Consider the following 15003-nt stretch of genomic DNA (forward strand, 5'->3'; position numbering starts at 1 on the left):
CCTGTTTAAATGGAGAGAGACGGAGGAAGACACAGGTTGTTCCCGCACACACACACACACACACACACACACACACACACACACACACACACACACACACACACACACACACACACACACACACACACACACACACACACACACAATCTGTCAGGACTGGTCCATCTGTATAAAACATCATTCCAGATGACCCTACAGTACAGTATCTGTTAGGACCGGTCCATCGGTCCAGATGACCCTACAGTACAGTATCTGTTAGGACCGGACCATATGACCCTACAGTACAGTATCTGTCAGGACCGGTCCATCGGTCCAGATGACCCTACAGTACAGTATCTGTCAGGACCGGTCCATCGGTCCAGATGACCCTACAGTACAGTATCTGATAGGACCGGTCCATCGGTCCAGATGACCCTACAGTACAGTATCTGTCAGGACCGGTCCATCGGTCTAGATGACCCTACAGTACAGTATCTGTCAGGACCGGTCCATCGGTCCAGATGACCCTACAGTACAGTATCTGTCAGGACCGGTCCATCGGTCCAGATGACCCTACAGTACAGTATCTGATAGGACCGGTCCATCGGTCTAGATGACCCTACAGTACAGTATCTGATAGGACCGGTCCATCGGTCCAGATGACCCTACAGTACAGTATCTGTCAGGACCGGTCCATCGGTCCAGATGACCCTACAGTACAGTATCTGTCAGGACCGGTCCAGATGACCCTACAGAACAGCCCCTTATACCCTATGGGCCCTGGCCAACAGAATAGACTGGAGGAGCATCAGACAGTGTGATTGGACTCACTGGGTTGAAGACGAGCTCCAGCTCTAGGGAGATGCTTCCTTTAGACAGACACCCCAGATCCTCTTTCTTCAGGGGACAGCAGATCGGTTGACCATTGTGGATCTGGAGGGGACAGAGAGTGTAATGTAATGTACAGGTAATATACAGAGACCAACACTAAGCTGGAACAGTGGATTACTGGAAACAGAGGGTGAAGACATGACTGGACTGTAAAGGCCCTCATGACTTGAACTCCCAGATACTGGACTGTAAGGCCCTCTTGACTTGAACTCCCAGATACTGGACTGTAAAGGCCCTCTTGACTTGAACTCCCAGATACTGGACTGTAAAGGCCCTCTTGACTTGAACTCCCAGATACTGGACTGTAAGGCCCTCTTGACTTGAACTCCCAGATACTGGACTGTAAAGGCCCTCTTGACTTGAACTCCCAGATACTGGACTGTAAGGCCCTCTTGACTTGAACTCCCATTCATCTAATGAAAATACATAGTGTAATATGGGGATTTACACTGCTCAAAGAGAGTAGAGGAATGGTCACTATGTTACTCACAGAGAGTAGAGGAGTGGTTACTATGTTACTCACAGAGAGTAGAGGAGTGGTCACTATGTTACTCACAGAGAGTAGAGGAGTGGTTACTATGTTACTCACAGAGAGTAGAGGAGTGGTCACTATGTTACTCACAGAGAGTAGAGGAGTGGTCACTATGTTACTCACAGAGAGTAGAGCAGTGGTCACTATGTTACTCACAGAGAGTAGAGGAGTGGTCACTATGTTACTCACAGAGAGTAGAGGAGTGGTCACTATGTTACTCACAGAGAGTAGAGGAGTGGTCACTATGTTACTCACAGAGAGTAGAGGAGTGGTCACTATGTTACTCACAGAGAGTAGAGCAGTGGTCACTATGTTACTCACAGAGAGTAGAGGAGTGGTCACTATGTTACTCACAGAGAGTAGAGCAGTGGTCACTATGTTACTCACAGAGAGTAGAGGAGTGGTCACTATGTTACTCACAGAGAGTAGAGGAGTGGTCACTATGTTACTCACAGAGAGTAGAGGAATGGTCACTCTGCTACTCACAGAGAGTAGAGGAGTGGTCACTATGTTACTCACAGAGACTGGAGGAATGGTCACTATGTTACTCACAGAGAGTAGAGGAGTGGTCACTATGTTACTCACAGAGAGTAGAGGAGTGGTCACTATGTTACTCACAGAGAGTAGAGGAGTGGTCACTATGTTACTCACAGAGAGTAGAGGAGTGGTCACTATGTTACTCACAGAGAGTAGAGGAATGGTCACTCTGCTACTCACAGAGAGTAGAGGAGTGGTTACTATGTTACTCACAGAGAGTAGAGGAGTGGTCATTATGTTACTCACAGAGAGTAGAGGAATGGTCACTCTGCTACTCACAGAGAGTAGAGGAGTGGTTACTATGTTACTCACAGAGTAGAGGAGTGGTCACTATGTTACTCACAGAGAGTAGAGGAGTGGTCACTATGTTACTCACAGAGAGTAGAGGAATGGTCACTATGTTACTCACAGAGAGTAGAGGAGTGGTCACTATGTTACTCACAGAGAGTAGAGGAATGGTCACTATGTTACTCACAGAGAGTAGAGGAGTGGTCACTATGTTACTCACAGAGAGTAGAGGAATGGTCACTATGTTACTCACAGAGAGTAGAGGAGTGGTCACCAAGTTACTCACAGAGAGTAGAGGAATGGTCACTATGTTACTCACAGAGAGTAGAGGAGTGGTCACTCTGCTACTCACAGAGACTGGAGGAATGGTCACTATGCTACTCACAGAGACTGGAGGAATGGTCACTATGCTACTCACAGAGACTGGAGGAATGGTCACTATGTTACTCACAGAGAGTAGAGGAGTGGTCACTATGTTACTCACAGAGACTGGAGGAATGGTCACTATGTTACTCACAGAGACTGGAGGAATGGTCACTATGTTACTCACAGAGACTGGAGGAATATTCACTATGCTACTCACAGAAAGCAGAGGAATGGCCACTTTGCTACTCACAGAAAGCAGAGGAAAGGCCACTATGCTACTTACAGAAAGCAGAGGAATATTCACTATGCTACGCAGAGGAATGGCCACTATGCTACTCACAGAAAGCAGAGGAATGGCCACTATGCTACTTACAGAAAGCAGTGGAATGGCCACTATGCTACTTACAGAAAGCAGAGGAATGGCCACTTTGCTACTCACAGAAAGCAGAGGAATGGCCACTATGTTACTTACAGAAAGCAGAGGAATGGCCACTATGCTACTCACAGAAAGCAGAGGAATGGCCACTTTGCTACTCACAGAAAGCAGAGGAACGGCCACTTTGCTACTCACAGAAAGCAGAGGAACGGCCACTATGCTACTCACAGAAAGCAGAGGAATGGCCACTATGCTACTTACAGAAAGCAGAGGAATGGCCACTATGCTACTTACAGAAAGCAGAGGAATGGCCACTATGATACTTAAAGAAAGCAGAGGAATGGCCACTTTATAACTTACAGAAAGCAGAGGAATGGCCACTATGCTACTTACAGAAAGCAGAGGAATGGCCACTTTATAACTTACAGAAAGCAGAGGAATGGCCACTTTATAACTTACAGAAAGCAGAGGAATGGCCACTTTATAACTTACAGAAAGCAGAGGAATGGCCACTTTATAACTTACAGAAAGCAGAGGAATGGCCACTATGCTACTTACAGAAAGCAGAGGAATGGCCACTTTATAACTTACAGAAAGCAGAGGAATGGCCACTATGCTACTCACAGAAAGCAGAGGAATGGCCACTATGCTACTCACAGAAAGCAGAGGAATGGCCACTTTATAACTTACAGAAAGCAGAGGAATGGCCACTTTATAACTTACAGAAAGCAGAGGAATGGCCACTATGCTACTTACAGAAAGCAGAGGAATATTCACTATGCTACTCACAGAAAGCAGAGGAATGGCCACTATGCTACTTACAGAAAGCAGAGGAATGGCCACTATGCTACTCACAGAAAGCAGAGGAATGGCCACTATGCTACTCACAGAAAGCAGAGGAATATTCACTATGCTACTTACAGAAAGCAGAGGAATGGCCACTATGCTACTCACAGAAAGCAGAGGAATGGCCACTATGCTACTCACAGAAAGCAGAGGAATGGCCACTATGCTACTCACAGAAAGCAGAGGAATGGCCAGGTTACTACGTACAGAAAGCAGAGGAATGGCCAGGTTACTACTTACAGAAAGCAGAGGAACGGCCACTATGCTACTCACAGAAAGCAGAGGAATGGCCACTATGCTACTCACAGAAAGCAGAGGAATGGCCAGGTTACTACTTACAGAAAGCAGAGGAATGGCCAGGTTACTACTTACAGAAAGCAGAGGAATGGCCACTATGCTACTCACAGAAAGCAGAGGAATGGCCACTATGCTACTCACAGAAAGCAGAGGAACGGCCACTATGCTACTCACAGAAAGCAGAGGAATGGACACTTTGCTACTCACAGAAAGCAGAGGAATGGCCACTTTGCCCAGGAAGTCAGGTGCTTTGTCTCCATCCTCATCAAAGATGGTCAGGTCCAGAATATCATGGATGTCTTTTACTGGGCTGGACAACACACACACATGGATATAAATACAGCAGAAACATTCACTGAAACATTAACCTGGGATTAGATGGGTGGTTTATATGGCAACTGGCCATCGACTGGAATATTAACCTGGGATTAGATGGGTGGTTTATATGGCAACTGGCCATCGACTGAAATATTAACCTGGGATTAGATGGGTGGTTTATATGGCAACTGGCCATCGACTGGAATATTAACCTGGGATTAGATGGGTGGTTTATATGGCAACTGGCCATCGACTGAAACATTAACCTGGGATTAGATGGGTGGTTTATATGGTAACTGACCATCGAATGATATATTAACCTGGGATTAGATGGGTGGTTTATATGGCAACTGACCATCGACTGGAATATTAACCTGGGATTAGATGGGTGGTTTATATGGCAACTGGCCATCGACTGGAATATTAACCTGGGATTAGATGGGTGGTTTATATGGCAACTGGCCATCGACTGAAATATTAACCTGGGATTAGATGGGTGGTTTATATGGCAACTGGCCATCGACTGGAATATTAACCTGGGATTAGATGGGTGGTTTATATGGCAACTGGCCATCGACTGGAATATTAACCTGGGATTAGATGGGTGGTTTATATGGCAACTGGCCATCGACTGGAATATTAACCTGGGATTAGATGGGTGGTTTATATGGCAACTGACAATCGACTGGAATATTAACATGGGATTAGATGGGTGGTTTATATGGCAACTGGCCATCGACTGGAATATTAACCTGGGATTAGATGGGTGGTTTATATGGCAACTGGCCATCGACTGAAACATTAACCTGGGATTAGATGGGTGGTTTATATGGCAACTGGCCATCGACTGGAATATTAACCTGGGATTAGATGGGTGGTTTATATGGCAACTGGCCATCGACTGAAACATTAACCTGGGATTAGATGGGTGGTTTATATGGCAACTGGCCATCGACTGGAATATTAACCTGGGATTAGATGGGTGGTTTATATGGCAACTGACCATCGACTGAAACATTAACCTGGGATTAGATGGGTGGTTTATATGGCAACTGACCATCGACTGAAACATTAACCTGGGATTAGATGGGTGGTTTATATGGCAACTGGCCATCGACTGGAATATTAACCTGGGATTAGATGGGTGGTTTATATGGCAACTGGCCATCGACTGGAATATTAACCTGGGATTAGATGGGTGGTTTATATGGCAACTGGCCATCGACTGGAATATTAACCTGGGATTAGATGGGTGGTTTATATGGCAACTGACAATCGACTGGAATATTAACCTGGGATTAGATGGGTGGTTTATATGGCAACTGACAATCGACTGGAATATTAACCTGGGATTAGATGGGTGGTTTATATGGCAACTGGCCATCGACTGGACTATTAACCTGGGATTAGATGTGTGGTTTATATGGCAACTGGCCATCGACTGGAATATTAACCTGGGATTAGATGGGTGGTTTATATGGCAACTGACCATTGACTGGAATATTCACCTGGGATTAGATGGGTGGTTTATATGGCAACTGACAATCGACTGAAATATTAACATGGGATTAGATGGGTGGTTTATATGGCAACTGACAATCGACTGGAATATTCACCTGGGATTAGATGGGTGGTTTATATGGCAACTGGCCATCGACTGGAATATTAACCTGGGATTAGATGTGTGGTTTATATGGCAACTGACCATCGACTGAAATATTAACCTGGGATTAGATGGATGGTTTATATGGCAACTGACCATCGACTGGAATATTAACCTGGGATTAGATGAGTGGTTTATATGGCAACTGACCATCGACTGAAATATTAACCTGGGATTAGATGGGTGGTTTATATGGTAACTGACCATCGACTGAAATATTAACCTGGGATTAGATGGGTGGTTTATATGGCAACTGGCCATCGACTGGAATATTAACCTGGGATTAGATGGGTGGTTTATATGGCAACTGACCATCGACTGGAATATTAACCTGGGATTAGATGGGTGGTTTATATGGCAACTGACCATCGACTGGTGTGAGAAATATGGTAATACAACAGAACATCTTTAAAATGACAGATGTGTAACACCACGTTAAACCCCATGTTTAAAGGGAAACTAAGAGAGTAAAAAGCAGGTGTGTGACTGACAAGGTGAAGACTTTGTTCCAGTTGGGGTTGAGGGTTTTATAGATGGTGTGAGTCTGCAGTCTGTCGTTCCCCAACTCCAACACACAGAACGGATCACTCTTCCCTGCAACAGACACCCACCCAACCACACACACAGCCAGAGTTAGTGTCTATATACAGTAGCTTTTGTGGTAAAATATAGTGCAACACTAAAGGATATATCTAGTTCTACAGTGAAATGAAGAAGTTCAGAGTGAAGTGCTTCATACCATTTAAATCAGCTGCCAACAGATCAGTAGCCTTGATAATCTTAACTTGAAGGAAACCAACATCCCGGAGGTTCCTGAAGGAACTTTTGAAACTCTGAGAGGGGAACAACATCAGAAATAGAGTCTGTTAACTAACAGGACTGACCCTGTATAACAACACATTACAGACAGGACTGACCCTGTATAACAACATTACAGACAGGACTGAGCCTGTATAACAACATTACAGACAGGACTGACCCTGTAAAACAACACATTACAGACAGGACTGACCCTGTAAAACAACACATTACAGACAGGACTGACCCTGTAAAACAACACATTACAGACAGGACTGACCCTGTAAAACAACACATTACAGACAGGACTGACCCTGTAAAACAACATTACAGACAGGACTGAGCCTGTAAAACAACACATTACAGACAGGACTGACCCTGTGAAACAACACATTACAGACAGGACTGACCCTGTGAAACAACACATTACAGACAGGACTGACCCTGTAAAACAACACATTACAGACAGGACTGACCCTGTAAAACAACACATTAGACAGGACTGACCCTGTAAAACAACACATTACAGACAGGACTGACCCTGTAAAACAACATTACAGACAGGACTGAGCCTGTAAAACAACACATTACAGACAGGACTGACCCTGTAAAACAACACATTACAGACAGGACTGACCCTGTAAAACAACACATTACAGACAGGACTGACCCTGTAAAACAACACATTACAGACAGGACTGACCCTGTAAAACAACATTACAGACAGGACTGAGCCTGTAAAACAACACATTACAGACAGGACTGACCCTGTAAAACAACACATTACAGACAGGACTGACCCTGTAAAACAACACATTACAGACAGGACTGACCCTGTATAACAACACATTACAGACAGGACTGACCCTGTAAAACAACATTACAGACAGGACTGAGCCTGTAAAACAACATTACAGACAGGACTGAGCCTGTAAAACAACACATTACAGACAGGACTGACCCTGTAAAACAACACATTACAGACAGGACTGACCCTGTGAAACAACACATTACAGACAGGACTGACCCTGTAAAACAACACATTACAGACAGGACTGACCCTGTAAAACAACATTACAGACAGGACTGACCCTGTAAAACAACATTACAGACAGGACTGAACCTGTGAAACAACACATTACACACAGGACTGACCCTGTAAAACATCACATTACAGACAGGACTGACCCTGTAAAACAACATTACAGACAGGACTGACCCTGTATAACAACATTACAGACAGGACTGACCCTGTAAAACAACACATTAGACAGGACTGACCCTGTAAAACAACACATTACAGACAGGACTGACCCTGTAAAACAACACATTACAGACAGGACTGACCCTGTAAAACAACACATTACAGACAGGACTGACCCTGTAAACAACATTACAGACAGGACTGAGCCTGTAAAACAACACATTACAGACAGGACTGACCCTGGAAAACAACACATTACAGACAGGACTGACCCTGTAAAACAACACATTACAGACAGGACTGACCCTGTAAAACAACATTACAGACAGGACTGAGCCTGTAAAACAACACATTACAGACAGGACTGACCCTGTAAAACAACACATTACAGACAGGACTGACCCTGTAAAACAACACATTACAGACAGGACTGACCCTGTATAACAACACATTACAGACAGGACTGACCCTGTAAAACAACACATTACAGACAGGACTGACCCTGTAAAACAACACATTACAGACAGGACTGACCCTGTAAAACAACACATTAAAGACAGGACGGACCCTATAAAACAACACATTACAGACAGGACTGACCCTGTGAAACAACACATTACAGACAGGACTGACCCTGTAAAACAACACATTACAGACAGTAATATCACTTGGAGGGCTGCTCCAGGACTGACCCTGTAAAACAACACATTACAGACAGTAATATCACTTGGAGGGCTGCTCCAGGACTGACCCTGTAAAACAACACATTACAGACAGTAATATCACTTGGAGGGCTGCTCCAGGACTGACCCTGTAAAACAACACATTACAGACAGTAATATCACTTGGAGGGCTGCTCCAGGACTGACCCTGTAAAACAACACATTACAGACAGTAATATCACTTGGAGGGCTGCTCCAGGACTGACCCTGTAAAACAACACATTACAGACAGTAATATCACTTGGAGGGCTGCTCCAGGACTGACCCTGTAAAACAACACATTACAGACAGGACTGACCCTGTAAAACAACACATTACAGACAGGACTGACACTGTAAAACAACACATTACAGACAGGACTGACCCTGTAAAACAACACATTACAGACAGGACTGACCCTGTAAAACAACACATTACAGACAGGACTGACCCTGTAAAACAACACATTACAGACAGGACTGACCCTGTAAAACAACACATTACAGACAGGACTGACCCTGTAAAACAACACATTACAGACAGTAATATCACTTGGAGGGCTGCTCCAGGACTGACCCTGTAAAACAACACATTACAGACAGTAATATCACTTGGAGGGCTGCTCCAGGACTGACCCAGTAAAACAACACATTACAGACAGGACTGACCCTGTAAAACAACACATTACAGACAGGACTGACCCTGTAAAACAACACATTACAGACAGGACTGACCCTGTAAAACAACACATTACAGACAGGACTGACCCTGTAAAACAACACATTACAGACAGGACTGACCCTGTAAAACAACACATTACAGACAGTAATATCACTTGGAGGGCTGCTCCAGGACTGACCCTGTAAAACAACACATTACAGACAGTAATATCACTTGGAGGGCTGCTCCAGGACTGACCCAGTAAAACAACACATTACAGACAGTAATATCACTTGGAGGGCTGCTCCAGGACTGACCCTGTAAAACAACACATTACAGACAGTAATATCACTTGGAGGGCTGCTCCAGGACTGACCCAGTAAAACAACACATTACAGACAGTAATATCACTTGGAGGGCTGCTCCAGGACTGACCCTGTAAAACAACACATTACAGACAGTAATATCACTTGGAGGGCTGCTCCAGGACTGACCCTGTAAAACAACACATTACAGACAGTAATATCACTTGGAGGGCTGCTCCAGGACTGACCCAGTAAAACAACACATTACAGACAGTAATATCACTTGGAGGGCTGCTCCAGGACTGACCCTGTAAAACAACACATTACAGACAGTAATATCACTTGGAGGGCTGCTCCAGGACTGACCCAGTAAAACAACACATTACAGACAGTAATATCACTTGGAGGGCTGCTCCAGGACTGACCCTGTAAAACAACACATTACAGACAGTAATATCACTTGGAGGGCTGCTCCAGGACTGACCCTGTAAAACAACACATTACAGACAGTAATATCACTTGGAGGGCTGCTCCAGGACTGACCCTGTAAAACAACACATTACAGACAGTAATATCACTTGGAGGGCTGCTCCAGGACTGACCCTGTAAAACAACACATTACAGACAGTAATATCACTTGGAGGGCTGCTCCAGGACTGACCCAGTAAAACAACACATTACAGACAGTAATATCACTTGGAGGGCTGCTCCAGGACTGACCCTGTAAAACAACACATTACAGACAGTAATATCACTTGGAGGGCTGCTCCAGGACTGACCCTGTAAAACAACACATTACAGACAGTAATATCACTTGGAGGGCTGCTCCAGGACTGACCCTGTAAAACAACACATTACAGACAGTAATATCACTTGGAGGGCTGCTCCAGGACTGACCCTGTAAAACAACACATTACAGACAGTAATATCACTTGGAGGGCTGCTCCAGGACTGACCCTGTAAAACAACACATTACAGACAGTAATATCACTTGGAGGGCTGCTCCAGGACTGACCCTGTAAAACAACACATTACAGACAGGACTGACCCTGTAAAACAACACATTACAGACAGGACTGACCCTGTAAAACAACACATTACAGACAGGACTGACCCTGTAAAACAACACATTACAGACAGGACTGACCCTGTAAAACAACACATTACAGACAGGACTGACCCTGTAAAACAACACATTACAGACAGGACTGACCCTGTAAAACAACACATTACAGACAGGACTGACCCTGTAAAACAACACATTACAGACAGTAATATCACTTGGAGGGCTGCTCCAGGACTGACCCTGTAAAACAACACATTACAGACAGTAATATCACTTGGAGGGCTGCTCCAGGACTGACCCAGTAAAACAACACATTACAGACAGGACTGACCCTGTAAAACAACACATTACAGACAGGACTGACCCTGTAAAACAACACATTACAGACAGGACTGACCCTGTAAAACAACACATTACAGACAGGACTGACCCTGTAAAACAACACATTACAGACAGGACTGACCCTGTAAAACAACACATTACAGACAGGACTGACCCTGTAAAACAACACATTACAGACAGTAATATCACTTGGAGGGCTGCTCCAGGACTGACCCTGTAAAACAACACATTACAGACAGTAATATCACTTGGAGGGCTGCTCCAGGACTGACCCAGTAAAACAACACATTACAGACAGTAATATCACTTGGAGGGCTGCTCCAGGACTGACCCTGTAAAACAACACATTACAGACAGTAATATCACTTGGAGGGCTGCTCCAGGACTGACCCAGTAAAACAACACATTACAGACAGTAATATCACTTGGAGGGCTGCTCCAGGACTGACCCTGTAAAACAACACATTACAGACAGTAATATCACTTGGAGGGCTGCTCCAGGACTGACCCAGTAAAACAACACATTACAGACAGTAATATCACTTGGAGGGCTGCTCCAGGACTGACCCTGTAAAACAACACATTACAGACAGTAATATCACTTGGAGGGCTGCTCCAGGACTGACCCTGTAAAACAACACATTACAGACAGTAATATCACTTGGAGGGCTGCTCCAGGACTGACCCTGTAAAACAACACATTACAGACAGTAATATCACTTGGAGGGCTGCTCCAGGACTGACCCAGTAAAACAACACATTACAGACAGTAATATCACTTGGAGGGCTGCTCCAGGACTGACCCTGTAAAACAACACATTACAGACAGTAATATCACTTGGAGGGCTGCTCCAGGACTGACCCAGTAAAACAACACATTACAGACAGTAATATCACTTGGAGGGCTGCTCCAGGACTGACCCTGTAAAACAACACATTACAGACAGTAATATCACTTGGAGGGCTGCTCCAGGACTGACCCTGTAAAACAACACATTACAGACAGTAATATCACTTGGAGGGCTGCTCCAGGACTGACCCTGTAAAACAACACATTACAGACAGTAATATCACTTGGAGGGCTGCTCCAGGACTGACCCAGTAAAACAACACATTACAGACAGTAATATCACTTGGAGGGCTGCTCCAGGACTGACCCAGTAAAACAACACATTACAGACAGTAATATCACTTGGAGGGCTGCTCCAGGACTGACCCTGTAAAACAACACATTACAGACAGTAATATCACTTGGAGGGCTGCTCCAGGACTGACCCAGTAAAACAACACATTACAGACAGGACTGACCCTGTAAAACAACACATTACAGACAGTAATATCACTTGGAGGGCTGCTCCAGGACTGACCCTGTAAAACAACACATTACAGACAGTAATATCACTTGGAGGGCTGCTCCAGGACTGACCCAGTAAAACAACACATTACAGACAGTAATATCACTTGGAGGGCTGCTCCAGGACTGACCCAGTAAAACAACACATTACAGACAGTAATATCACTTGGAGGGCTGCTCCAGGACTGACCCTGTAAAACAACACATTACAGACAGTAATATCACTTGGAGGGCTGCTCCAGGACTGACCCAGTAAAACAACACATTACAGACAGGACTGACCCTGTAAAACAACACATTACAGACAGTAATATCACTTGGAGGGCTGCTCCAGGACTGACCCTGTAAAACAACACATTACAGACAGTAATATCACTTGGAGGGCTGCTCCAGGACTGACCCAGTAAAACAACACATTACAGACAGTAATATCACTTGGAGGGCTGCTCCAGGACTGACCCTGTAAAACAACACATTACAGACAGTAATATCACTTGGAGGGCTGCTCCAGGACTGACCCTGTAAAACAACACATTACAGACAGTAATATCACTTGGAGGGCTGCTCCAGGACTGACCCTGTAAAACAACACATTACAGACAGTAATATCACTTGGAGGGCTGCTCCAGGACTGACCCTGTAAAACAACACATTACAGACAGTAATATCACTTGGAGGGCTGCTCCAGGACTGACCCTGTAAAACAACACATTACAGACAGGACTGACCCTGTAAAACAACACATTACAGACAGGACTGACCCTGTAAAACAACACATTACAGACAGGACTGACCCTGTAAAACAACACATTACAGACAGGACTGACCCTGTAAAACAACACATTACAGACAGGACTGACCCTGTAAAACAACACATTACAGACAGTAATATCACTTGGAGGGCTGCTCCAGGACTGACCCAGTAAAACAACACATTACAGACAGTAATATCACTTGGAGGGCTGCTCCAGGACTGACCCTGTAAAACAACACATTACAGACAGTAATATCACTTGGAGGGCTGCTCCAGGACTGACCCAGTAAAACAACACATTACAGACAGGACTGACCCTGTAAAACAACACATTACAGACAGTAATATCACTTGGAGGGCTGCTCCAGGACTGACCCTGTAAAACAACACATTACAGACAGTAATATCACTTGGAGGGCTGCTCCAGGACTGACCCAGTAAAACAACACATTACAGACAGTAATATCACTTGGAGGGCTGCTCCAGGACTGACCCAGTAAAACAACACATTACAGACAGTAATATCACTTGGAGGGCTGCTCCAGGACTGACCCTGTAAAACAACACATTACAGACAGTAATATCACTTGGAGGGCTGCTCCAGGACTGACCCAGTAAAACAACACATTACAGACAGGACTGACCCTGTAAAACAACACATTACAGACAGTAATATCACTTGGAGGGCTGCTCCAGGACTGACCCTGTAAAACAACACATTACAGACAGTAATATCACTTGGAGGGCTGCTCCAGGACTGACCCAGTAAAACAACACATTACAGACAGTAATATCACTTGGAGGGCTGCTCCAGGACTGACCCTGTAAAACAACACATTACAGACAGTAATATCACTTGGAGGGCTGCTCCAGGACTGACCCTGTAAAACAACACATTACAGACAGTAATATCACTTGGAGGGCTGCTCCAGGACTGACCCTGTAAAACAACACATTACAGACAGTAATATCACTTGGAGGGCTGCTCCAGGACTGACCCTGTAAAACAACACATTACAGACAGTAATATCACTTGGAGGGCTGCTCCAGGACTGACCCTGTAAAACAACACATTACAGACAGTAATATCACTTGGAGGGCTGCTCCAGGACTGACCCTGTAAAACAACACATTACAGACAGTAATATCACTTGGAGGGCTGCTCCAGGACTGACCCAGTAAAACAACACATTACAGACAGTAATATCACTTGGAGGGCTGCTCCAGGACTGACCCAGTAAAACAACACATTACAGACAGTAATATCACTTGGAGGGCTGCTCCAGGACTGACCCTGTAAAACAACACATTACAGACAGTAATATCACTTGGAGGGCTGCTCCAGGACTGACCCTGTAAAACAACACATTACAGACAGTAATATCACTTGGAGGGCTGCTCCAGGACTGACCCTGTAAAACAACACATTACAGACAGTAATATCACTTGGAGGGCTGCTCCAGGACTGACCCAGTAAAACAACACATTACAGACAGTAATATCACTTGGAGGGCTGCTCCAGGACTGACCCTGTAAAACAACACATTACAGACAGTAATATCACTTGGAGGGCTGCTCCAGGACTGACCCAGTAAAACAACACATTACAGACAGTAATATCACTTGGAGGGCTGCTCCAGGACTGACCCTGTAAAACAACACATTACAGACAGTAATATCACTTGGAGGGCTGCTCCAGGACTGACCCTGTAAAACAACACATTAC

General features: G+C 44.8%; 1 protein-coding gene across 2 annotated transcripts in view; it reads right to left on the reverse strand.

The window, feature by feature from the left end:
- Positions 1-15003, reverse strand: part of LOC116359664 (multiple C2 and transmembrane domain-containing protein 2) — a 137086-nt gene that overhangs the window by 19692 nt on the left and 102391 nt on the right. For both annotated transcript variants that reach the window (XM_031812893.1, XM_031812892.1), the window contains 4 exons: positions 6833-6926; positions 6585-6687; positions 4320-4422; positions 811-912 (listed from right to left, as the gene is read on the reverse strand). In XM_031812893.1, coding sequence (XP_031668753.1) covers positions 811-912; positions 4320-4422; positions 6585-6687; positions 6833-6926 — 402 coding nt within the window. The remainder of the gene's footprint in view (positions 1-810; positions 913-4319; positions 4423-6584; positions 6688-6832; positions 6927-15003) is intronic.

The sequence above is a fragment of the Oncorhynchus kisutch genome, unplaced genomic scaffold (genome assembly GCF_002021735.2).
Source record: "Oncorhynchus kisutch isolate 150728-3 unplaced genomic scaffold, Okis_V2 Okis03b-Okis08b_hom, whole genome shotgun sequence".
Lineage (NCBI taxonomy): Eukaryota > Metazoa > Chordata > Actinopteri > Salmoniformes > Salmonidae > Oncorhynchus > Oncorhynchus kisutch.